Genomic DNA, 27,368 nt, shown 5'->3' on the forward strand with positions numbered 1-27,368 from the left:
TGGGTCACGTTTGGTTGCTCTACCAATCTCTTCAGCTGTGACTGGCAGTTCATCAATGTATGAAAAATAAAATGCTTTTTCCCTATCCGGTGTAACTTGTGATGGGAAAGGCAATCTAGACATTACATCAACATTACTGTGATCAGCTGATCGTCTGTATTCAATGTCATATGTATATGCTGACAAAATCAAAACCCATCTCTCCATTCGGGCTGCAGCTAATGTTGGAACTGGGGACCTTGGATGGAGGATTACTGTTGGGGGCTTATGGTCCGTAACGATGGTAAACTTACGACCATACAAGTATTTGTGAAACTTCTTGATCCCAAAAATTAATGCCAAAGCTTCCCTTTCAATTTGTGCATAATTACTCTCACTGGCACTGAATGTGCGTGAAGCAAAAGCAATTGGTGTCTCCTCCCCACTGCGTGATACATGATAGATCACTGCCCCAACTCCATACGGGGATGCATCACAAGCTAGCTTAATCTCCTTAGTTATGTCGTAGTGAACTAACAAGGTGCTCTCTACCAATTTGCTTTTACACTCCTTGAATGCTGTATCGCATTCTTTTGACCACTTCCAATGGACTTGTTTTTTCAATCGTTCATTCAGCGGATGTAATATGGTAGCCAAATTTGGTAAGAACTTACCATAATAGTTCAAAAGACCCAAGAATGAACGAAGTGGGGAGTGGGTGCATTTCTAATTGCATCCAGTTTTCCTTGGTCAGATGTATCCTAAGTACTCCACTGAGTTTTTAAATAACTCACACTTATGAGCAGACACTCGTACTCTGCTTCTTTAGCCATTTGAGGACTTGATTCAATATGTTATTATGAATTTGCCTATTTTGTGCTGAAATTAGTATGTCATCCAAATAACATACTACCCCTTCAATACCTTGCAAAATCTGGTTCATCACCCCTTGGAATATGGCGGGGGCAGAAGACATTCCAAACGGTAGCCTATTAAATTGATGTAGGCCTAGATGAGTATTTATAGTGAAACACGACTTGGACTCCTCATCCAGGTCAAGCTGTAAGTAGGCATTTGTAAGATCCAGTTTTGAGAAGATCTGATCATCTGTCAGTGTTGTGAACAAATCTTCTATATTCGGCAATGTATTGGGGACATTATCCTCTAGAACCTGGCTTACGGTTACTTTATAATCACCACACAATCTTACCTTCCCATCAGACTTGGGTACAACAACAATGGGTGTAGCCCAATTACATCGATCTATCCTACAAATAATGTTCTCAGTCTCTAGTCTTTTGAGTTCTTGCTCAACTTTCTCCTTGAGTGCATATGGTACGGAACGTGGCTTGTAGTAAACCGATCTAGCATCCTTCTGTACCCTGACACTCGCCTTGAAGCCTTGGATCGGACTGCCCGTTTCGCAGAACCACTTCGGATACTTCTTGATAACCTCATCCGTTGATGAAAATCTCGCTTCCACACAGAAAATCTCACTCCAATCCAGCTTCAGTGAGCTCAACCAATTTCTTCCAGTAAGGCAGGCTTGTCTCCTTTCACTACTATTAGAGGCAAGTTCTGAAATTGATATTTATATTTCACCAGTATGGTGATACGACCTACCACAGGAATTTTCTCTCCCGAGTAGCCTCGCAGCCCTATCTTGGATTTCTCCAGATGGAAATCACGCAATTTGTTGAGGTACAGCGACTCCGGTACTACACTCAGAGGCACGTGTCAATTTCCATTGGTATCTTGAATCCCACAACAGCTATTTGGATTTTGATACTTTCCGAATCGCTGTCCATTAACCTCGTGCTCCTGATGACGTATAACTCTAACATCTCCTCTCCTGTTGTTGTTCTTTCATGCTATGTAGTCTCTTGGGATTTCTGCTTATAGCTTTGAACGCTGGATTCATAGCTTTGAACGCTGATTTACCCTTCAGTCGGCATGCCTTCGCAAGATGCCCAGTCTTTCTGCAGAAGAAAAACACTGCCTTCACGTATGAACAACTTTGAGCAATGTGTTGTCCCAGGCACCTGCAACACGCCTTCAATGCTCTTAGAATTTCCAGTTTCTGAGACTTTGAACCCCCATCTTTTACTTTGAACCTGCAGATGATTTACCTTAGTTGACTGACTACCATAATATTTCATTCGCGGGAATATTGTTCGGCCATACCCATCTGGCTGTCTGACAAGCAATCTCAAAAGTCAACCCATCCATCGTCAATAACTTTCTTCTGATCGCATCATTTTTCATCCCACAAACAAAACAATCCCTCAATGCTCGGTTTTGAAAATTTCCAAAATTACAGAGCATCGATAGCTTTTTTTAATGCTATGATGTAATCACTGATACATTCATCAGTCTTTTGATTCTGGATCCCGAAACGATAGCTTTCAGCAATTTCTAACAGTTTGCTCCAGCTTTGTTAAAATCTCTAAGCTTTGTGCCCTTTGGCTCGTCAGGCACAAGCAGATTTACCAGCGTTTCATACAATGCCGGACCTCCCTCTGATAAGAAGATCGCTCTCTTACGTTCCAACACAGCCCAGTTCTGGACTGCATTGTCTGGAACTTCGATTATGTTATTTGCAGTGAAATACATTTCTAGCCGATCCACGTACGCTTTAAAATGTTCTGGGTTGTGTCTATATTCACCCAAATGTCCCATTACACCTGCCATTTTAATCTCTAGCTGTTCACCCGCGTGCTGTATTTTCCCTTTGATTTTTGTAGCTTTTTCCAAAGACACAAACTTCTAAAGTGTCTCAGTCGGCTGGCTGAATCCTTCACCAACAAAATTTAAGCTTTAAATCATCTGAAAAATCTCATCTCATCGCCAAATGTGATATATTCACAGAGCACAGCACACACAGTTCCTAACATGGCAGGCAAATCTGTCGGACGCCTCCGGAACAGCCTGATTCTGTTTATTATTAACTCTGCAGTTGCAGTGCACAATACGTCCATATCCACAGTGTGGAGCTACAAACATTACAAGCTTACAGACATTACAGTATCGAGGAGGACATGCTTCCACACCAAAAAATTTGCAGGTGTTTCAATGAGGGACCTGATATTCCAGGTCTCGAACTGCATATTAAAGGAAGATGCCTGTGTATGGGTTTTTTTAACGTGCGGTGGCCATCGCACACCAGCCACCACTGTTAATACAGTAGTGTAACCACATATATTAATACAAGCAGTAATCAAAGCATATGAAAATAACCAGGCTGATTTTAAGCAGATCAGTACAAAGTATTTCATTCTATGCATAATGAATAAATACAAGCTCGCTCTTCCCTCCCTGGTCCTATTGCTCAGATATTTGTGAATAAAATTTAATAGTTTGGGTCCTCTAGTGTTTGTGTATGTATGGTTGTGATTAATTGTAATGTGGGTTAAACTGTTCTCCATATACATTTGTTTGCATGCCTTGTAGTACCTGTAGTAATTTTTGACTGGAAATGAGTGTGCGCATTTCTTTAGCACGCTTGCAAGCGGTGAGCAAACCGGTGTGAATCGAATGGAGGGCTGATCTATTATACTGAACCTTTAACTGTTTAGGTGAGATTTTGACGGAGATGTCCAGATGGCCCAGGATATTTTGACGTGATATAAAGTTACGGTAAATCACGCGCACTATAATTTCCTGGAACTTCTGAACTAGAATAATGTAAGTTTTCAGGACATTCTAGAATAGCAGCCGAATGCAAGAATTAATTCTAAGAATCAGTGTGGTGGTGCACACTATTAATAGTCTGGTGTCTAATGTGCACTTCCTGTTTATCAAGGTTTTGTAATGCCCGAGTGTTACTTTTTAAAACTGTGAGGCCTGTCCTTCTCATCTCCAGATGCCATTAGTCTTAAGAAATGTTTTTAAATGTTCACTTTTCTTTCCCTTGCTGCTTGCGCCTCTCACTGCGCTGGTCTTTATCTACTTTTCATCCCCTTCCCCGGGCTGTTGTCTTCACCAGTTCAGCCTACTCCTTGGCTGTACCCAAGCCTTCAGCCTCCTCTTCCCCAAGTTTGCTGGCTGTACACAGCACTGCCTGCTCTCCCTGAGGTGCTGCTGGGCCTACTGATGTTATTTGGTTTAGCGACTGTTTACCTTTTAAAACACTTTATAACTTGGTGTTTGCAAATATATTATAAGCGCTTTAAAAAGTAAACGGGTAAGGAGCAAGAAGCAATAGATGAGATAGACAGCTTGCACAAATAAATAGATTATAACTACAGTAAGTGCTTTTAAAAAGCAAATAGCTGGTTTTCCAACTCGGTGCTGGGAAACCACCAAAGAGCAACCATGAGCATCAGGCTCAGCAAGTGGGCGGCAGACAGGATGAGCAAACTAGCAGGAAATAATGAGGTAGTAATAGGAGAATGGAGCCATGGTGTAAGGAGGAATGGTTCTGTGGGATGGGAATGTGTATGCGATGGGCTGCAACTGGGGTAATAGATGTGGGGTAAAGTGGTGAGATCACCCCCTTCATATTGTTTCTTAGGACTGCCATACACCCTAGCCAGATCTCTTCTCTGCACCCCCCCGCGGCAGCCACCTAAATCTCCTACTGACTAAAGAAAACAAATTGAAATATGCATAACAAAAGACAGAAAAGAAACACAAAAGAGGAACAGGCAGAAAACACGAGATAAAAGGACAAAAGGCAGGTACAGAAAAAAGACCACAGCGGCAACAAAAAACAGTACGTGGACAGAGAACAAGACAACAAAATAGTTACACCCAGAAATACAAATAACATATCCTATGACTTGCCATGAGCACTGATGGAACAAACCAGTTGGTAATACATTGGAACCTGGCCTGTGCCTAATAAAGGATTTTGCCAGATAAAGGGAGGTCAGCCAAAGGGGGGGGAGGGAGGAAAGGTTGGTGCCCCGGGCGGGCCCGAAGTGTCGGCAGCCTCAAAGTCAGGGTGGAGGTCGGCAGCGTTCTGCACGTGTGCCCCCGGCCACCAGAATCATGCCGGACAGGGGTGGTGCCGGATAAGGGAGGTTCAACCTGTATATTCAAAGTCTTCTGTATAGCACATACTTCTCGTAAGCTTCACACTTTTATTACTGGTTACGCTTTAGCATCTCCTTCAATTCGATGAGCAAACTCACAGATCCTCTATATGATATAGCTGTGCTTGTGGGTGTTTTAAATCCTGGGACAACAATAATAGGTTTAAGAAAGGGAGGGGTGTGCACACAGATGATGGCGATTGCTCAGAACAATAAATACTATATCTAAAATCTAGTTTAGGAAATAGTTCCTTTTGTGCTAAAACAATTAATTGCAAGTTAAGTATGTCTTGCGTGACGGGGAGGGAAATGAAGGCGTGTGCAGGGTGGCTTTTCTTATTGCTACATTCATTTTGTTCTTGGCAATATATCCTTTAAAGTTAATATGTAAAATTCACCAAATGACTAGGTTACATCAGCATGACCAGTGGATATGTGCTATGAAGTAGCCTGGTGAGGCAGAGAAAGTAAAATTGGATATGGAGAGTTGGGAGGCAATGCTACAGTTCTAGACACGGTTTAAATTTGTATAAACTTTACTCTCCTAAAATCTATATAATTTCAGCCCCAGTAAGTGTTTAAAATGCAATTTCCCCTCTTATCTTTCTACCCCTACCTCTGCCATAAAGCACCTTCCTAACCCCACAGTGTGCCTGGTGATCCAGTGAGTCAGTGGAAGGTACAGCACCAGGATGTAGTTTGTACCTGCGTAATGCCATGTAACTCGTAAACAGAGACGGAGGGCCTCTTTGAAATGTTGGCTGTACGCCAACGCTTTAAATAGTGGCTGTGTTCCCTTTCCTGGTTGGGTGTCACAGAGCAGCCTTTGTACCTCAATCCAAGAGTGATCATATTTGCTCAGTTTGAGCTGGCGTATCGTGCAAATGATACGCGGAGCGGCAGGGCAGCGCTCCCAGCAGCAGTGCCTATTGGTTCTATTCTTTTTGTTACACGCTTCATGCCAAAGTGTTGCTTTGACTAGAACTAACAGGAGGTTATAATCAATTCATTTAAATTTATACTGCAAGTATAGATATGCCAGGTCTGGTATAAACCCAACACATTCTCCACTGAAAATCTCTGTTCTACTTTGACAATTTGTTACCCATTTCACATTTCAGTGCACCATGCTTCATCTGAACTGCGCAAGTGGTAGTGGCTATATGCCCTTGAAGTGCTGAAGAAACTAGATTTCATTGTTTTTATACTTGCCCATATCTAATTCAACATGTTGGAGGAAAAAAATCCTCAATAAATTTAATTCTTCTGACTTTTCTTCTTTCACTGTTAGGTTTTCATTTTCAGTTAATACCATAACAGTTGAAATTTGTTCACAATTAAGATGTCTCAAAGTTTCCAGGACTTTGTGTCTGTTTCTAGTGTTTCCTCTTCTGTTTTTTTTTATATTTGTTTACTAGGTTAGCTAGCTTCGTTGCTCAGAACTTTTGATAGTCTGAACAGCCCGAGTGAGCTCTAGATCAACAATGGCATGTTGACTCAGAGGATAAATTCGTGGGTGACTGCATCTTTAGTCTCCTGACTAATTGCAGTTACAGAGGCCATCATCTTTCATACTTTCTTAGAGGAATAACTTCTAATTCACTATCATTTTTCCCATTGACTGATAACAATTAGAAATTCTAATTTACCCCTATTAAATTTCTGTCCTTCTACACATACAAAAACAAAGGATAGGTAAAGATGAACTTGTCCCATTCTATCATGTTGCAACTTCAGTACACTACAATCCCATTCCCCCTCATGAATCACCTGAGAGGCAAAAACAGGGAAAAGGAAACAAAGGCCAATTTAGAGGGGGGGGGGGGGCTGCAGCAGGTGGAGAACTCGAGGAAATTCCAGGAGACCGTGATAACTGGGAGAGACATCCCCAATACCCACCTTTTTATGTGCAGTTATGTTGTCCACATTTGGGAACTTGTCCAGCGCCCTTTTGAAGCAGCATATCCGCACTCGCAGCACATCCTGGCAACTTTGATCAGGTCGCAGCCCTATATATAAGTAACATCTAACCTAGTTCTATGCCTTTATAAATTATATTCATGTTCCCTAATCTTCCCAGCATATCCAGTTCAAATAGTCTATCCACATAGACCAAATCTAATCCTTCCATTATTTTTAAAAACCCTCAATCTCCTTGAAGTCTATGTTTTTCTAGAGTAAAATGCCCCAGCTCTCCCAAAACTGGTTGAGGCTTGACCAAGGCTTTGTACAAAGACAGAATTGTATCATTTGATTATCCTGGCAATATATCCTAACAAGCTATTTGCTTTTTCAATAGCCTCACCGCACTAGCCGTGGACATTCAATACTTAATACATTACACCCAGGTCCTCCTGCTGCTCAGCAGCTTGGAGGAACGCAAGTCTACATTATTCCTTAATTGAGAAATTGAATGTGAGGCTTCTGCTAGTGCAGCCCTTAAGTCACCTGAAAAGTAGATCCAAACAAGGAGGCCATGCAGCTTATTGTATCTGTGACAGCTCTTTGCTAGAGCTGTGAGAGTAACCCCCTTATTATTTTCCCTTCCCTCTCGGCTCTGCTGGCATACCTTCTAATAGTGTGACTATGATTGGGAGCTCAATGTATGAGGGATCAGATCTGCACTGGACAGCTAATGATGGCAAATTCTAAAAGTAATGCTTTATAAAATAGTGTATGGTTAAGACTGGAGCAAGCAGTGTTGCTGAACAATTGGCCATTTTCTAAATTTTACATGTTCTAGGTAAGCCAGTGTCCTCACGAATCCTTCTTGCATAGATTGTAGTGTGTTGGTTACTCCTTCGCCTGGATAGGGAATTGTAAAAGTTATCAGGATTCTTTCTGCTCCGAAAGCAATATCCTGAAGTATTAATCTTTTATGTCTAGATGCGGAGTTGAGTCTAGTAGCAGATTTGGGTTCAATCCACTGAAAACCATAATGCGGTTTCACTCTTGCTAAGGAGTATGTGCAAGCTGTGCCTCCATTAGTGTGAAGTTGGCTTTCTCAACCTGTAATGATGGTAGGGCAGAGTTGGATAATCGAATTGTAAAACTGGTTGGAAAGAACTAAGACAAGAACATCAAGTGGTATGTGAGGATACAAAGTATCGACGGTAAGGGTGTAAACTGATGAGTAGCAAGGGGAGTGAAGAGCAAATTTAATGAGACATTCAAGCAGGGGAAAAAAGGAAATTTGAGAAAAGGAAAATGAAGAAAATACTTCACATTTGGATTTATTACAATCTTTGAAAATCCTGACACCAAGTTAATTTTTATGAGTAAAATTTCATGGCTTTAATCCAGAATTGAATGGCTGTCTGTTCGAGTGAGTGATATTTGGCTGGTCTGTTTCTAGTACAGTAGTAAGCTTAATGGTTACCTGCTGTCTAAAACTGCTGTTGTTTTTATTCTTTAAAGTTGAAGCTTCGTTATTGTTTTTGTAAAAGTACAGAGTTCCTTTCTATTCAGCAGGGCGAGGATTCTTCACTGTGTGACTTTGCAGAGTTCCTGTTTATTCGGCAGGATAAGGCTTGATCTAAAATGGGATCATGCGGCTGAGTTGGTCAAGAAAAGAGATTCTCATCCTTCCCCCACCCCCCCCCCCCCCCCCGGACACTGATCATAGAAAATAGGTGCAGGACCATTCAGCCCTTCGAGCCTGCACCACTATTCAATAAGATCATGGCTGGTCATTCACCTCAGTACCCCTTTCCTGCTTTCTCTCCATACCCCTTGATCCCTTTAGCCGTAAGGGCCATATCTAACTCCCTCTTGAATATATCCAACGAATTGGCATCAACAACTCTCTGCAGTAGGGAATTCCACAGGTTAACAACTCTCTGAGTGAAGAAGTCTCTCCTCATCTCAGTCCTAAATGGCTTACCCCTTATCCTTAGACTATGTCCCCTGGTTCTGGACCTCCCCAACATCAGCAACATTCTTCCTGCATTTAACCTGTCCAGTCCCGTCAGAATTTTATATGTTTCTATGAGATCCCCTCTCATCCTTCTAAACTCCAGTGAATACAGGGCCAGTCGATCCAATCTCTCCTCATATGTCAGTCCTGCCATCCCGAGAATCAGTCGGGTGAACCTTCGCTGCACTCCCTCAATAGCAAGAGTGTTCTTCCTCAGATTAGGAGACCAAAACTGAACACACTATTCTAGGTGAGGTCTCACTAAAGCCCTGTACAACTGCAGTAAGACCTCCCTGCTCCTATACTCAAATCCCCTAGCTATGAAGGCCAACATGCCATTTGCCGCCTTCACCGCCTGCTGTACCTGCATGCCAACTTTCAATGACTGTTGTACCATGACACGCAGGTCTCGTTGCACCTCCCCTTTTCCTGATCTGCCACCATTCAAATAATCTGCCTTCATGTTTTTGCCACCAAAGTGGATAACCTCACATTTATTCACATTATACTGCATCTGACATGCGTTTGCCCACTCATCTAACCTGTCCAAGTCACCTGCAGCCTCTTGGCGTTCTCCTCACAGCTCACACCGCCACCCAGCTAAGTATGTGTTTGAAAATTTCTGCAATTGGGGTTAGTGGCGTGTTCTATTTTTGGTGTTACGGTGGTGCTGTGCCGGTTCACAAATCTCTGCTGTTAAATTTTTGGGGGAGGTGGGTAGGGAGAAGTGAGGGGTACAGCAGCTTATTGGGAGTACCAACATGCCTTAATGTTTCAAAACAGCTTTTACACACAGTATTTTTATGACCTGAATGGGGCCCCTCTTTCATCTGTATATAAACTTGAAGGAGAAGTGTATCCTACTGAATTGTCCCTTCCAGTGACACTAAATAGTACGGTGGGATTGTGGAGAGTATGCCTTCCACAGTATTGGGTTTTCATCTTCACAAAGATCCATTAAGGGACCTTCTAAACAAAATAACTTTTTTTTTAAACGGATTACTTCCAGCTGACTGTGTAAAGTATAGCAATAAGGGGTGACTGACAGAAGTGTGCTGGCCATTTAGGATTATGGACCATTCAGTAGAATATGCTTCCAATTACACATGCTGTCCCTGGTTGATTTGGGGCTTATGTCTACATGATTGGCAATTGCTAAAGAACATATTGACTTCATAATGGTTTAGTGTTGCATAACGTATTCACCCCAAGCATCCAACATTCTGTAACTTGTGTCATAAATTTAGGCCAACAAAGCTTGGGAAAGGGATCCTTTCAACTATAATGTAGACTGTACCATATTAGTTCTGCTGTATATGTCTCACATTTGTATTTTATTTTAGGACTGGCCATTTGATGATGGAGCCCCACCTCCTACTCAGATTGTGGATGATTGGTTGAATCTGTTGAGAGAAAGATTCCATGATGAGCCTGGATGTTGCATTGCTGTGCACTGTGTGGCAGGACTGGGACGGTAAGGAAGATATAACTTGAATTCTTAGTGCCTTTTAATATAACAAAATGTCCGAAGACACTTCATAGGTGGGCACAAGAAAGCAAACACAAAAGGGTCAGCTTAACGCACGTCATCTTTCCTGGCACTGCTAGAGTAGAATTGAGTACCAATAGCATTGTCAAGTTGGCCGTTCAATGAGTGAAAATCTTTTCTAACAGCGGGAGTATGTTGGGCTGTCAGGTGTGCTTTTAGTTGCGTCATCAGAAAAAGATGTAACGTAGAACACATGCAAAAAAATTCTCCCTTCCATTACTGGTTATTTGACTGCTGAGTACGGTCTGGAGGCCAGCTATATTTTTCTTGCTTCCAAAGAAAATAGAAAGCAGGGTAACAAAGCTTTTTACACCCAGCTTTACACTCCTTGCTCATTAATTTCTTTGTTTCTGCTTTAGTTACCATTTACTCATGTGATCTCCCACATATTTTGCGGTATCTTGTACATCTGTTCAACATTACATTAGTTTATTTGGCTTTTGGCAGCTTCCGCTTTTCATTAAGTTTAGATTGTATGGGGATCATCTGTTGGCTGTCCCATTTAATGCAAACCATTTATAAATTATGTCCAGTTGGCATACATGCCAACCTAGAAAACTCGCAACAGCTAACCAACTTCTCAAAAAAAAACTGACATCACCAAAAACTGACCACTTAAAGTGGTAGGAGATATACAAATTCTTCTCATTACATTGGAGGAAAAACACAAGTACTTGTAAGCCTAAAGGGTAATCCAAATATTGATGGCAGAAAACTAGAGGGATCGAGCAGCAGGCTCCACTGGTGAAATTTTAAATTTTTACATTCTACTTTGCTTTAAGCATTTTCTTCACAATTAATAGGGAGAGCGACTGAGAATTGAAGTGAAGGAGGAGGGAAACTAAATAGTAATGAAAGGGAGAGGAATGGTGAGCAATAGGGAGACGGGGACATGGATGGTAATGGAGAGTGGAAAGGGACTGAACTTGAGCACCATGCTGCTGGGGAAGGACCATGGTGTACCTGGAAGAAGTGCCTTGGGATAAGAGAGGAAGGACTGCATCAGCACAGTGGAGAGGGAGAGTGCCAACTTGAACTGTGGGCAGGGGGCGGTGAGGTAGAGAGAATGTGTCACCATAAAATCTGAGATGGAGGGTAGAATGCTAGCTTGAATTGAGGGATTGGACTGGTTTGGAGGGGGAGCAGAGTGCCCAGTTGAATTGAGGGGGCGAGCATGCCCGTGTGAACTGGGAGGGTTTGCGGAGGAAAGAACATCTATTCAATCTTTAAAAATTAAAAACAAAAGTGACATTTAGATTTTCAGTTGACTAGCCAGATAATGACTTAGCCAAAAGTTATCTCCATGTTACACTCCCACTTCCAAACACCCACTGCCTTAGCTCACAAAGACTCTCTACTCCATCCAGACCCAGTTCACAGACTTGGTATCCCATACATTCTCTTGTGCGCGCTCTCTCCCTCATTCCTATCAAAATCCAGTGGCTAATGTAGAACAGGCCCCTTTCTCTTATCGGCACTGGTCTTCGTACTAATTGCAGGGATTGTAACATTGATTTTACAAGAGTTCCCACCTATAGTATATAGGGGACGTAATCCTGCCATTAGCACTGGGGACAGCGTTGAAAAAGGAGACACCCCTATTTTGTACATCAGCCACCATACTCTGGAGAACATGCGCACCGTATCCATGCTGATGGGACATTGGTGATGCCATTTGTCAAAACAGAAATGTCGGGTAAATAACTAAACAGGTTTGACTGGGGTTATCTGGTCTCGGGCCTGTAATTATCTGTAACAGTAAGTCTTTGTGCGCTAATTAGTATGGGAAAGCAGAAATGATAGCAAGTCCAGTTAGCGTTCTCACAGCTAACAATCTCACTGTTCAAGTTGTGTGTAAAATATATTTCCTAATAGGAAAAACTCTCTCAATAAATGTCTTATCTTCGTGTAGCAACTATAGGAGCTTATTGTATTGTTTTGTACCCTTTATCAGGAATCAGGAGTTTCCCAATAGTTAGAGTCTATACTGCAGTGCAAGACCAAATTAAATGCCAGTAATGCGTCTATAAGCGCGTCAGCTTTGGTTCTACCTTATTTTTCACCAGTATAAATTCCTGGATTTCAAAATTGTTCCCAGTTACATTTAATCAATTCTTCTCTCAAAAAATCGCTAGATTTGCGAACCTGGATGATTTGTAAAAACGTAAAATTTTGTGAGTCTCGTGATTTGGAATGCGATGTAGAGATGATGTGACTTTTGTTTTACTTCTCATTTACTCCACTACCCTATGTACTAATATGCGGATATTATTTCTATAATTTTGTATTTTTAATGGAGTTAAAAAAAGAAATAAAGATTTCTTCCAAGTTTTAGTTGAATTTAACTTTTTTTAATGGGAAAACATTATTGCAATTTTTTTTTTTAAAATCACGATTTATAATGTCACCTGTCGTTCTTTGATTGAGCAGGCATGCAGACGATTGGTTCCCAGGCCCCTACTGCTCGTGTGATAGACATAACTTCATTTGTATATTTTTCCGTTCCTGTTTACGAGGAAATGTTTTGTCCCGATTCACCAGAGCCTGATCAATCCGGCCAAGATTGGAAATTGTGCATATAATCTGCGTGCTATCATTGTAGGTTACAACACATTATATCACCAGCTGTCTTCTGCAAATATTAACTAATGTACTATGGTCGCAAATGCTACCCTGCAGTGTATCTCTAGTTCTGTTAAATTTGAGAGGTAGTTACCTGAATATTAATTTGTGTCATTCCTACGATATTGACAGAACATAAACACTGTTCTGTCCTTGTTAAAGGTGAATTGATTACCGATGAGGGCCAGTTTACAATCTGTATTAGAGACTTACATTTTTGGCAAACTTTTGTTTTTGAGTTTGGGGAGGGATCAGTTCTGTGCATCATGTTTGGCAAAAGATGCAGGTAATGATGCATCTCTCGTGATTTATATGATTACGTCATATGTTTGGCAAACCCTTTTCTGAGCAAGAGCAGTAGTAAGGATAAAGACAAAAATGTGATTTGAAAAAGGAAAACTTCAACAGAAATACGAAAACTAAAATAAATCAACTGGATTTATGCTGAAAAATTTAGGACAAAAGGACACATATTTTAAAACTATAATGTTGAAATGTGCAGATAAGCATGCAACAAAGAAAAATAAATGTAAACTAAACTGTACAAGTAATTTTTTTTTTAAATGGAGAATAAAAGAATAAAATTATACAAAGGTTACAAGGAGAAGGAAGTGGGGGACTCTGGGAAGTGTATCAGAACTCGCTAAGGAAATTTACAAGGGATATTAGGACCCTGGAGATGAATATGGCTGAAGATGTTAGTACTAAACACATTAGGGAGGAAGTTGGAACTTTAAAAGATACTTGGGGTAGTGAAGCCAAAAAAGATTAATACAGGTTGAGCATCTGAAATCCGGAGTTCCGAAATTCGTCGGCCGATCTGTGGCGGGGTCGTCCGGAATCCGAAAAATGTTCCGAGATCCGATCCGCCATCACCCGGACCCCTCCCCCTCTCGGCTGCCGCCTGGACCCCCAATCCCCCCGCCCCTTTACCTTGGCCCAGGCGTTTGCGGATTCGGGACATCGGAAAGACGTTCCGAAATACCCAAAATGGCCTCGGTCCCAAGGTTTCCAGATATTTCGGACGCTCTCCTGTGGTTGAATTACATTAAATTAATAATATCCATTTGCATTATCTTATGAATATCAAGTCGCTTAATTAAATCTCTCTCCGCTTTTTTTTTTACACAAAGGGTAGTAAAAAATCTGGAACTCTTTCTCCCATTGCCAGTCATGATCCAATAAAATGGAGGAGCAGGCTCGAGGGGCTTAATGGCCTACTCCTGTTCCTATCTTCCTCAGAATGATTCACAAGTATACAGCGAAATGGTGAATTGAGACTTGGAAAGGTACCCAATACAAAATAGTAAACATTTCACTTTCGTTGTTCAGACACTGGCAATTTTTTTAAACTAATAGAAAGCTGAGATTTACAGCCAGGACAGCAGAGTACATGTCATCGCAAGTTATGCTGAGGTGTGCATTACACTGGCTATACCATTTTTAGCATTGGTTATCATGCCACATGCATAGGAAAAGTTGCAAAGTGGAGCAATCAAAACTGCTCCCAAGTTAAAGATGAGTTATGAAGAAGGCAGTTAATGTGACACTTCATAATTTATACCATTTAACATGTATATTAAGTAAACCCAGAACATTACTTTGAAGTAAGGCAATGCACAAATAGCTTTTTTTTGCTGTTATTTATTTCTCTCTCCATCGTCTCTGTAAAAGCACAGCAAATAATATTGCATAAAAAATTGCAGCCTTTCTAAACAAGCACTTACATTATTCAATCTACCCATTTTCTTGCACTGCAGAGCTCCAGTTCTTGTCGCACTAGCATTGATTGAATCTGGAATGAAGTATGAAGATGCTGTTCAGTTTATACGACAGTAAGTAAACTATAGCAGTTATTCGCAAAGGTGGTTTTAAATTTTGTTTATAGGTAGTGATGGTGTATATTGAGCAGTTTCCCTGTTGGCTTAGTCAGTAGACTGCCTATTGTGGAACTGAACCGTACATTCCACAATGTCCTGAGATTTGATTCTCAATCTGTGCTGAATTAATTGATCATACTTGGTGCAATTTTATTTCAAAATGTCCCAAAGCTTTTCACAAGATTACTTTTGAAATGCAGCGATTGTTATGTAGGAAAATGCAGCAGTTATTCTAGCAACATCACAGAAGCAATCAGGTAAATGACCCGTTGGCCTGTTTCTTGATGGTTCTGGTTGAGGGCACAGAAGGAACTCTGTGCTCTTCAAATAACAAGTTGAGTCTTTAACATTCAGCTGAACCACCAGATTGGTTTAACATTTCCAACCGATGGACAGTGCATCCTCAGTAATGTACTGAAATGTCAGCGAGATTATTACCCCAGTAGAGAGCTTGAACCCATAACCACCTCATACAAAGGCAAGATGCTACGAACTGAGGCAGACTGGCACATAGACTGGGTAGAGCAATGATTTAGATAGGGCCCTTGACTTCTGGGACTGAATTCAAATCCATCCCAGAATGATTGGCTAAAAGTCTCTTCCGTCTGATAGCTGCAAGAGTCCTATATGAAATTAGGACTGGTGTAGTTGGTTCTTGATGGTATAACTAGTAGAGTGGCCACTATGGGAAATGGAAATGTATCTTGCAGCAATGGATGCTGTTCTGGAGCAGAGCAGAGATGAAAGAGTTTTACTTTGTATCTAAGCAGGGTACCTACTTCAGAATGTTTGGGACAGTGTAGAGGGAGATTTACTCTATCTAACCCATGCTTGTCTCTGACCTGGAAGAGCTTGTTAGAACATTGTCGAGGGAGATTTACTCTGTATCTAACCCATACTTGTCCTTGACCTGGGAGGGCTTATTAGAACAATGTTGAGGGAGATTTATTCCGCATTTAACCTGACCTGGGCATGCTTGATGTTGACACTGGGAGCCTGAAATGGAAAGTGTTCCAGGAAGAAGGCATTGCTGGATCTGGTTCTGGGGAATGAGGTGGAGCAAGTGCTGGTAGGTGAACATTTAGGGAACTGTGATAATAGTGTCATTTAGCTATGGAAAAGGACAGGGAGCAATCTAGGGTAAAGATACTTAATTGGAGGAAGGCCAATTTAATCGGGTTCAGAATGGATCTGGTAAATTGAAATCAAAGATTGGCAGACAAAATTGGAATCAAACAATGGGCTGCCTTTAAAGAGGAGATGGTTTGGGTACAGTCGAGGTACATTCGAGGGGGAAAGGTAGGGCAACTAAAGCCATAGCTCCCTGGATGACGAAAGATGGAGAGTAAGAGGAAGCAGAAAAAGGGGGGAATGTGACACTTGTCTGGTTGAGAATACAAGTGCGAACCAGGCTGAATGTAGAAATTTTAGCGGGGAAGTGAAAAAAGGAAATAAGAAGGAATATGGCTGTACTTAAAGTAGATAAATCACCAGGAGCGGATGGGATGGATCCTAGGACGCTGAGGGAATTGAGGGAGGAAATCGCAGAGGTACTGGCCATAATCTTCCAATCATCCATAGATACGGGGGTGGTGCCAGAGGACTGAAGAATTGCAAATGTTACACCCTTGTTCAAAAAAGGGTGCAAGGATAAACCCAGCAACTACTGGCCATTCAGTGTAACCTCGGTAGTGGGGAAGCTTTTAGATAATCCGGGACAAAATTAAGTTACTTGGACAAGTGTAGATTAAGAGATTTGATCGAAGTGCTCAAAATAATGAGGGACCTAGACAGAGTAGAGAGAAAGAAACTGTTACCATTCGTGGAAGGGTCGAGAACCAGAGGACACAGATTTAAGGTTTTTGGCAGAAAAACCAAAGGCAACATGAGGGGAAGCATTTTTTACGCAGCGAGTGGTTCGGATCTGGAATGCACTGCCTAAGAGGGTGGTGGAGGAAGATTCAATCATGGCTTTCAAAAGGGAAGTGGATAGGTACCTGAAGGAAAAGTATTTGCACTACAGGGAAAGGGTGGAGGAGTGGGACTAGCTGAAGTGCTCGTGCAGAGAGCCGGCACAGGCTCAAAAAGCCAAATCAAAGGCAAAAATCAAAAAGGGCCACACTATAACACAATTCTAAAAGGACAAAAAGTGTTAACAAAACAAGCCTGAAGGCTCTGTGTCTCAATGCAAGGAGCATTCGTAATATTAAGGTGGATGTATTAACTGCGCAGATAGCTGTTAACGGATATGATGTAATTGGGATTACGGAGACATGGCTCCAGGGTGACCAAGGCTGGGAACTCAATACTCAGGGTATTCAATATTCAGAAAAGATAGACTGAAAGGAAAAGGAGGTGGGGTAGCGTTGCTGGTTAAAGAGGAGATTAACGCAATAGTAAGGAAGGACATTAGCATGGAATCTGTATGGGTAGAGCTGCGAAACACCAAAGGGCAGAAAACGCTAGTGGGAGTTGTGTACAGACCACCAAACAGTCATAGTGAGGTTGGGGATGGCATCAAACAGGAAATTAGGGATGCGTGCAATAAAAGTACAGCAGTCATCATGGGTGATTTTAATCTACATATAGATTGGGGTAAACAAACTGATAGCAATATGGTGGAGGAGGATTTCTTGGAATGTATAAGGGATGGTTTTCTAGACCAATATGTCGAGGAACCAACTAGAGAGCTAGCCATCCTAGACTGGGTATTGTGGAATGAGAGAGGATTAATTAGCAATCTTGTTGTGCGAGGCCTCTTGGGGAAGAGTGACCATAATATGGTAGAATTCTTCATTCAGGTGGAGAGTGACATAGTTAATTCAGAGACTAGAGTCCTGAACTTCAAAGAAAGGTAACTTTGATGGTATGAGACGTGATTTGGCTAGGGTAGACTGGCGAATAATATTTAAAGGGTTGACGATGGATAGGCAATGGCAGACATTTAAAGATCACATGGATGAACTTCAACAATTGTACAGCCCTGTCTGACGTAAAAATAAAACTGGGAAGGTGGCTCAACTGTGGCTAACAAGGGAAATTAGGGATAGTGTTAAATCCAAGGATGAGGCATATAAATTGGCCAAAAAAAGCAGCAAACCTGAGGACTGGCAGAAATTTAGAGTTCAGCAGAGGAGGACAAAGGGTTTAATTAGGAGGGGGGAAATAGAATATGAGAGTAAGCTTGCAGGGAACATAAAAACTGACTGCAAAAGCTTCTACACGTACGTGAAGAGAAAAAGATTAGTGAAGACAAATGTAGGTCCCTTACAGTCAGAATCAGGTGAAGTCATAATGGGGAACAAAGAAATGGCAGACCAATTGAACAAATACTTTGGTTCTGTCTTCACTAAGGAAGACACAAATAACCTTCCGGAAATACTAGGGGACCGAGGGTCGAGTGAGAAGGAGGAAATAAAGGAAATCCTTATTAGTCAGCAAATTGTGTTAGGAAAATTAATGGGATTGAAGGCCGATAAATCCCCAGGGCCTGATGGTCTGCATCCCAGAGTACTTAAGGAAGTGGCCCTAGAAATAGTGGATGCATTGGTGGTCATTTTCCAACATTCTATAGACTCTCGATCAGTTCCTTTAGACTGGAGGGTAGCTAATGTAACCCCACTTTTTAAAAAAGGAGGGAGAGAGAAAACAGGGAATTATAGACCGGTCAGCCTGACATCGGTGGTGGGGAAAATGTTGGAATCAATTATTAAAGATGTAATAGCAGCGCATTTGGAAAGCAGTAACCGGATCGGTCCAAGTCAGCATGGATTTATGAAAGAGAAATCATGCTTGACAAATCTTCTCGAATTTTTTGAGGATGTAACGAGTAGAGTGGACAAGGGGGAGCCAGTGGGTGTGGTGTATTTAGATTTTCAAAAGGCTTTTGACAAGGTCCCACATAAGAGATTAGTGTGCAAAATTAAAGCACATGGTATTGGGGGTAATATAGTGATGTTAGAGAACTGGTTGGCAGACAGGAAGTAAAGAGTAGGAATAAACGGGTCCTTTTCAGAATGGCAGACAGTGACTAGTTGGGTACTGCAAGGTTCAGTGCTGGGACCCCAGCTATTTACAATATACATTAATGATTTAGACGAAGGAATTGAATGTAATATCTCCACATTTGCAGATGACACTGAGCTGGGTGGCAGTGTGAGCTGTGAGGAGGATACCAAGAGGCTGCAGGGTGACTTGGACAGGTTAGGTGCATGGGCAAATACATGGCAGATGCGGTATAATGTAGATAAATGTGAGGTTATCCACTTTGGTGGTAAAAACAGGAAGGCAGATTATTATCTGAATGGTGACAGATTAGTAAAAGGGGAGTTGTGATGGTACATCAGTCATTGAAAGTTGGCATACAGGTATAGCAGGCGGTGAAGAAGACAAATGGCATGTTGGCCTTCATAGCGAGAGGATTTTAGTATAGGAGCAGGGAGGTCTTACTACAGTTGTACAGGGCCTTGGTGAGGCCACACCTTGAATATTATGTTCAGTTTTGATCTCCTAATCTGAGGAAGGACATTCTTGCTATTGAGGGAGTGCAGCGAAGGTTCACCCGACTGATGCCCGGGATGACAGGACTGACCTATGAAGAAAGACTGGATCGGCTAGTCTTGTATTCACTGGAATTTAGAAGAATGAGAGGGGCTCTCATAGAAACATAAAATTCTGACGGGACTGGACAGGTTAGATGCAGGAAGAATATTCCTGATGTTGGGGAAGTCCAGAACCAAGGGTCACTGTATAAGGATAAGTGGTAAGCCATTTAGGACCGAGATGAGGAGAAACTTCTTCACTGAGTTGTGAGCATGTGGAATTCTCTACCACAGAATGTTGTTGAGGCCAGTTTGTTAGATATATTCAAAAGGGCGTTGGATCAAGGGATCAAGGGGTATGGAGAGAAAGCAGGAATGGGGTACTGAAGTTGCATGATCAGCCATGATATTAAATGGTGGTGCAGGCTCGAAGGGCCGAATGGCCTACTCCTCCACCTATTTTCTATGGCCCCAAGTTTCCACATGATTTGCTCCTGATTTTTAGGAGCAACTGGTGGAGAACGGAGTATCTTAGAAATCGGAATTCTCCACATTTTAAGTTTTCTGCAGTTCTAGTCAGGTGGAACAGTTTCACTTTTGAACAGAATTTTTTTTTCAAAAGGGGGCGTGTCCGGCCACTGACGCCTGATTTGAAAGTTTCCACAGTGAAAACGTACTCCAAACTAACTTAGAATGGAGCAAATGAAGATTTTTGTAGGCTTGAAAAAACCTTGTCTACACATTAAAAAAATCAGGCGCAGGTTACAAATTAGGCGTCGGGAACGAGGTGGGGGGGGGGGAGGTGGGGGAAGGGAAGTCATTAAATTCTACAATAAATCCTTAGTTATACTTATACAAATATTATACAAATAAATCCAACCTGAATAAAAATTTATAAGCAAAGAAAAGATTAAATGAACCATGTTCCTACCTGTGTGAAAGTGCTTCAGGCAGGCCTTTCAGGCAGCGGTTTGCCGTCGGGACCGACCGACGGTAGGGGGAGGGAGGGAGGGAGAAAGCTGCAAGAAGCTTCAGTACTTGAGGCAGCCGTTTGCCGTCGGGCCCGACGGACGGCAGGAGGAGGGAGGGAGAAAGCTGCAAGAAGCCTCAGTACTTGAGGCAGCCGTTTGCCGTCGGGCCCAATGGACGGCAGGGGGAGAAAGCTGCAAGAAGCCTCAGTGCTGATCATGGAAGGGCAATGTGGTTTTATTAAAAAATTTTAAAAATTGAACAGCGACAAAGAATTTGATTAGTCTCAAACAAGTGCATGTGTCCCGTTTATCTCAGTCTATCTTTAATTACAGAATGCACTCCCTCACCCTCACACACAGAAATATCAAGAAAATTAAAATGCAAGTCTTTGCAAGGGTTCAATAAACAAAATTTTTACTTTTTCTGCAGCACTTTTTAAAATGGCCGAGTGCCAATGTGTACTTCAGACTGCGCAAACGCGCACGCGCAGGGTTGCCAGCACGAAAAAAACTCATTTAAATTATACCCGCCCCCTCCTACTTACAAAATCGCCGCAAGTGGTAGGCTCCGCCCCCTGTGCGCCGCGCCAAGCAGACATCGAGCTGCAAAGCACTCGAGAATAGCGCGGTTTTTTTTTTTCAGGCGCCGTTTTCGGCGCGACAAACGGGCGCCCAGCTCGGAGGGGCGCCTGTTTTGCCGCGTGTGGAAACTTGGGGCCACAGTTTCTAAATCGCCTCCTGTGCTGTAACCATTCCATGATTTCCTGGCACTATCTACTTCAGTTTCACGAGTATTAAACTCGCCAACAGATAAGTGACACAAATGTAATTACAGCTCTGTGGCTGCCTGTTGCTGGCTAGGACAAGGGGATTTTGCTGCTCAATGTGTTATTGGAATTGAGTTTATCATGTTACTGGCTATATAGTAGCTGTACCCTGCAACAGGTTTGCCCAAGTACATTCAGTTAATTTACATAAATCTGCATTATTCTGCCCCCACTATCCTGAAATTATATGATCTAATTATATAGTATTGGTAATTAGAATAGATGCCCAAATTATCAAATCAAACTCCTTTTGAACCACCTAATTCTGCTGACTTGCATTTAAAGCTCTCTTTGATTCCCTTGCCGACTGCAGATCCTGCACTTCAGCAGCGGCAGTAAGAGGCTGCAGTTGAAAAATCAGAGTGCAGGACCCTGAGGCAACATTCCAAGCCATTTCCAAAAAGAGCTCTGAAAACAAGCAATGAGATCTATAAAGTACCCTGGTTTGGGAACTGTCAGTTGTGTAATTAAGTAACTTAGTCAAGTTGTAACCTAATGTTACTTAACAAAATGTCAGGTGCAGGCGGGGAGAAGACGTTTGTGAAAGATGTGAGTCATAATTAGGAAGTACAGTTCACTTGATTTTGTTTTAAATGTGTGTATCCACTGAAACCAAATCATTCCATTGCTTTCTCCATTTCAGGAAAAGACGTGGAGCTTTTAATTCAAAGCAACTACTTTACCTCGAGAAATATCGGCCAAAATTGCGTTTGCGCTTCAGAGCCTCCAACAGCACGAGCTGCTGCATCCAGTAGCGATCTGCCTCCGGACTGTAGACACCCTGGTGACACGAACACAGAAATTGAGATATATCCACACTGCGGTGAAGTCAGGCCCGTCAATCTTGGAGTGAATTTAAAAAAAAAAAAACAAATCTGTCTTTGGTGAAGGAATTGTGTATTTTTCATATTATGATTGATCTTATCAGGGAGGTGTTGCATCTTAAAACGGTCTGTATAGAAAAGAATTCACTGCCTCTGTAAAAAGGAGGTTAAGATTATGTCTGTGCAAAGCCCCGCTGTCACCTCACTTTGTAAACCTCACTTGCATTGCACAAAGACTTCCTGAGGATATGGTTCGATGCAATAGTTTATCCCTCTGGTTGCAGCAGGTAGGCAAAATAAAAGATGGAATCTGGCACTGTAATTGTATTGTATTTGATTTCTGGAGATAAGCAAAGCCAATCTTAGAGAATAATCTCTCTGTTTTGGTGTAATATTTAGTTTTTTTTTTAAATGGAAGAATTAAATCTGTAAACATCTGTATTTTAGTTTTTTTTAACCTACCAATTTTTCATCCAAAAAGGTTGAGGAGTGAGAAAGCAAGTATCTGTCCTTTTTATTTAAAAAAAAAAGTGAACAATTTTTGCTTCGGAGCCCTTACTCAGTGACAATCTGCCATGTGCGCATGAGACATTTCCCAGGATGTGCAATGTGTGCATGTTAGTATTTCTGCAGTATTGGGTTTGAGTTCCACAAGTGGCAAATGCTCCCAACCTATGCACCAATATTAGGGCGATGGGTTCTTTTTTCCAGCCAGTTTGCTACATAGTGTGTCCTTCTATACTGTCGCTTTCTGGGGCAAGATGGTTTGGATGGGCAGAGAAAGGGAGAGTAAATTACCACACTGGCTCCTGTGTCTGCTTTTGTGGAACCCACAAAATAGATTAAGCGTATGCACCAATGACTGGTACACATTACGAGTCCATCCCAGCAAGGTTATTCTAAAAATGAACCCCTCTGAACATAGCACTTGTGTGCATTGTCCTGTGGACCTGAGAGCAGAAGAACGATACCATAGCAATGCTCCTTTTTTATCATTGTTATCAACTTATTGTAAATAGAAAATGGGGGGGTGGTGGGAGAGAGGAACAGTCGATTTATGGAAGAACATGCAGCTTGTTGGATTTGGGAAGGTTGGGATGAGTAAAAAGCAGTGATTTAAAGTGATGGAAAATGGTTAAATGAAAAATGCAGATGTCTATCTAACATCTGGCCCTAAATGTTGTTAAATTATAAAACTTATCTGCAGAGAAGAATGGAAATGTTTCATGCTCCCATTTAAAATCACAATTATTAGTTGCCTACTGTGAATGTTCACCCTATTTTGTGGATGGTTCTGTTTGGATTTAGCACTGAACCCCTCCTAAGCTCATGCTAAATGTCAATTTATTGGATTTTTTTCTTTAAATTCTATCTTGTAATAAAACCATTCTCAATTCTTTATTAAAAAAAAAAGCACCACAATTTTTTTTAATTTTTATCCACTTTAAATGTAGAGGAAAGGCAGGCATTTCATGAGATGGCTGATGTGTAAAATGAAAATTGTCTATCTTGTTTTATAGTCATTAGGTAAGAGGGGGGCACCTTGTTAGTTTGTCCAATGATCAGCCTGGTACTTAAGGAGAAAATGTTTCTGAATCATGGTTAATTTTTTTAAATGTTTTTCTCCTGTTAATGTTTTCAGTTTTTAATCTGTTTCAAGCTGTTCTCTCTGAACAGGCACTTTGTGTGGTGCAGAAAGTGCTGTTACTGGATGAATGGCAACAGACATGCTAGCCTAATGATGTAAGGAGGCCAGAAAGTTTTGCCGTTTTAGTCGGGTTGTTTCTGGTCCTACAGGTGTGGCTCATGTAAGAGCTTACATCACTGATGTGGCCAAGTGTGCAAAGATGCATGGCATGCACAACCAAGACTCTGCAGAGCAAATGTGCAGCCGTGGCATAATTTTTTTTTAAATTCTCTTCAGTTCTAGTGGGTACTAATTTTACAGAAGGAACATGTGACCCTTCAACGCTCCTCGTTAAATGTCGGGTCAAGCTGCTGTTTGCTGACACAATATAAAGTGACCAGTGCCTATTAGCTTAGATGGCACTAGTGCCAGAGGACTTCCTGTTGTCTAAATGTTTAAGGACCCTGCACATTGCGCCCTGCTGCCATCCATCAGCCATGATTTGTTTGTTTGCAATGTTTGGGTAGGGGTGCAGGGTCCAGCACAAAAGTAGGGTGTAGCAAAATTGAAATCCCCTGAACGCACCCAGCAAATGCTTAAGTGTCATTCTGGTCCTACTTACAGGAGCAGTTTTGTGGCTGACCGACCTCATGTTGCAGTCATTTTGTAATGTACAGTGTGTAACAAAACAGGAAAGAGCTGAGTAACTGGAGCATACCAGTTATATCAGCTAAAGCCTGGCTAATCATTAACTGTGCCTGTCTAAATGGTATGATCTTGTAGTGTTTTAAATCTCATTCAACTCAATTTTTGTCCCCTCATAATTTTTTTGCAAGGTTGAACCTGATTATAGCCTTGGAACAGTTGGCTTTAAAATGGTCCTTAACTAATTCATCATGACTATTCTGGTATGATTTGCCTTTTTTCCAATATTACATGAGAGGCTCCTGCAGAATTTTCTAAACCAATTTTATATCTGTAGAACTTTTTAATTATATCACCGGGAATGGGCTACTTTGTTTATTTTGTTTTTAGGTGAATCCCCACTCCTCCAAAAAAGCATCCAAAAGATTATGCCTTAATTGCAGCACAATGAATGCCGGAATTCTGATTCTATCTGGTCCTAGATATCTTAACCCGCACACAGTCAAATCTCATCAGTGCAAATAACCTCCGTAGTAGCTGCATCAATGAATCATTGTTGAGAAGCATATAAACTTGAAACCGCTGAACTACTTGTTCCTGAGACTAAGCTAGTAGCTCTACCTGTGGAGCACTGCACTCTGCCTTGGGTGCCCTGGGTAGCTTTGGCACTAGTCTGCTATTTTCATACTCCACTTTGCCTGATGTGTAACATCTATTTCGTGGTATGCTAAACTGGGCATTCTAAGGAATGGGTAGAAATCAGTAAGTAGGCCTTCACAGGCCCTATAAAGCACACCTGCTATTATCTGATGTCCGCCAAGATGTTTCAGACCAAACCATTTTCCCCAGCAAATCTAGGAGATCAGGAAGGGAGTCGGATTAAAATTAGAAGCGGGAGGGGAAGGAATTGCACGTGTTTTTGATTTGAAAGCGTGTGGGGTAATGTGGCCTGGCCGTACTTTCCATCTCTTGTGTGACAATTACAGTTTGTATTTGGAAGGAAAATCTCAAGACACCTTGTATTTAAATGTTTTACTTGTAATTGAAGGACCTCTCAAATTCTGCCATATTGGAGTGTGCACTAATCGTTCCATTATGACTTTTAGGAACTGAACCAGGTTCATGTAGTCCGATATACCCATTTGTTCAAGAGCCTAACTCTTTTATTTCGAGAAGAAAACTTTGAACCATTGGCCCCTTGTTTCCTCGATTGTACAGGCCATGTCAGTAACAGGGTTTCCTAAGTTGTGTTGGGTGTGGTAGGGACACCTACTGCATTTCATACATTGGAAATGAATTTAGGCTCTGGGGGAATTTTGCAAATTGTTCAATCTCACGTTTTTCAGATCATTTTCTCCAACCTGGAAATGATTTGTATTTTATATTTGTCTACAGACATCAGCTGGGTACTTATTTTACTTGTACACACCTCAATATGGCAGTTGCCAAGTTCAAATATTTGGCTAGAAGAGTATAATTGAGTTAAGAAATCTAGACTAGTGATGGACCGGTAGGAATACTGGACGGGTGCCTACAACCAGGTACTGCAACCACCAGGCCAGTGTTGAAAATGTCCAGATCCAGATATGGGTCTGCTTTGATGTCCCAACTCATACCCAGGTCCAGTTTTTTCTAGTGGACTTTGATGTTGCCAGACCTGTGCTTTTAGGTGCTAAAATAAGCGCACAAGGGTGAAATTATAACATTAACTGCTGGTCTGTCACTATTTCAAACTGATTGTTGGTATTTAGAATCAATTTTCTGTCATTTCAAAATTAACAAACTATGCTAAATGGTGAATTATTGAAGAACTTAATGATGTCTGTCCTAGAAAGACTGCATTCCTTTTTAAGTTATCACATGTGTTTTCAGAGGAAATCTCAAGTTGACGAGAACAGTTGCCAAATCTGAAACTTGAGCAGGGCCTTGGAGTGTGAGGTTTCCTGTTTGAGGTGGGCACCTTGAGATAGATCACTGATGTCTTGTGTGTGATTTGTAACGAGCTAGAAAAGTGCTCAGTCTTTAAAATGACAGCTTGACACAACGGTAGTCACTGGCCTGAATTTTGCAGTTTGACAGGCTGATCTGTCATTCCTGCGACCATTCTATGCATGCCCAGTTGGTGTGTGTGCACACGAGCAATCACCTAGTTTTCTGAAAGTATTTATTTTTTCAAACAATTTAATTCTGTTCCAAATATATTCACTCTTCACCATTTTGCGAAACAATGACGTTGGTTGGAAGTGCAGCTCAGTGTTGCGGGAAAGCTGCCCCTGCTGTGAGCTGCTTTTACCTCCTGTGTAAACTAAAGGGATGCAGTCTTTCTGGAATAGTGTTTCTAGCATAAATTCTGCTTTTATTGATTTGATATTAAAGAGATCAAGTGTCTTCAGCGTTAGAGCTCTCTTACTCTGCGTTTTGTTTTATTGTTTATGCAGCCCATCATTGGGCTAAAAAAGGTTAACAACATCTACATCATGTTGGTTTTCATTCTGGATTCAATGATCGAGGTGACCAAAATCAGTTGAGCCAGCATCCACTTTTATTTTCTCAGTTTATGGCACAAAGCAGTGCATCTAAATTTATAAACTTATCAACTCATTTCCTCTCTGGGCTGACGACATGCCTGTGTCCTTAAATAGGAACTGAGGGAATGAAGGATGCTTGGTCAGGACTGGTGTAGGACAATGTGCACGAGAGAAAGAACTTGCATTTAAATAGTGCCTTTCAAGAGTGGGACTTGAACCGACATTCTTCTGACTCAGGAAAGAGTACTAATGCAAGAATGACTGACACCTAACAAGCAACTTATGTCAATGTATTGTACTCATTGGTTGTGACAAAATCTCATCACATCACAGTGAATGCTTCCATCATGTTTGATACTTGTTCAAAACTTTCTTTGAATGAAACTTAAGTACTTTTTTTCCAAACCGTTCCAAATTGTAGTC

The 27,368-nt window shown here is 41.5% G+C and overlaps 1 protein-coding gene across 1 annotated transcript in view; it reads left to right on the forward strand.

Annotated features, from left to right (window-relative positions):
* LOC139279923 (protein tyrosine phosphatase type IVA 2-like) overlaps nt 1-26,815 on the forward strand; it is a 43,913-nt gene extending 17,098 nt beyond the window's left edge. The window contains exons 3-5 of the mRNA XM_070899244.1: nt 10,275-10,405; nt 14,863-14,937; nt 21,965-26,815. Coding sequence (XP_070755345.1) covers nt 10,275-10,405; nt 14,863-14,937; nt 21,965-22,076 — 318 coding nt within the window. The 3' untranslated portion in view covers nt 22,077-26,815. The remainder of the gene's footprint in view (nt 1-10,274; nt 10,406-14,862; nt 14,938-21,964) is intronic.
* Nucleotides 26,816-27,368: the final 553 nt, after the last annotated feature.

Source organism: Pristiophorus japonicus, chromosome 14 (genome assembly GCF_044704955.1).
Source record: "Pristiophorus japonicus isolate sPriJap1 chromosome 14, sPriJap1.hap1, whole genome shotgun sequence".
In the NCBI taxonomy this organism is placed as follows: domain Eukaryota; kingdom Metazoa; phylum Chordata; class Chondrichthyes; family Pristiophoridae; genus Pristiophorus; species Pristiophorus japonicus.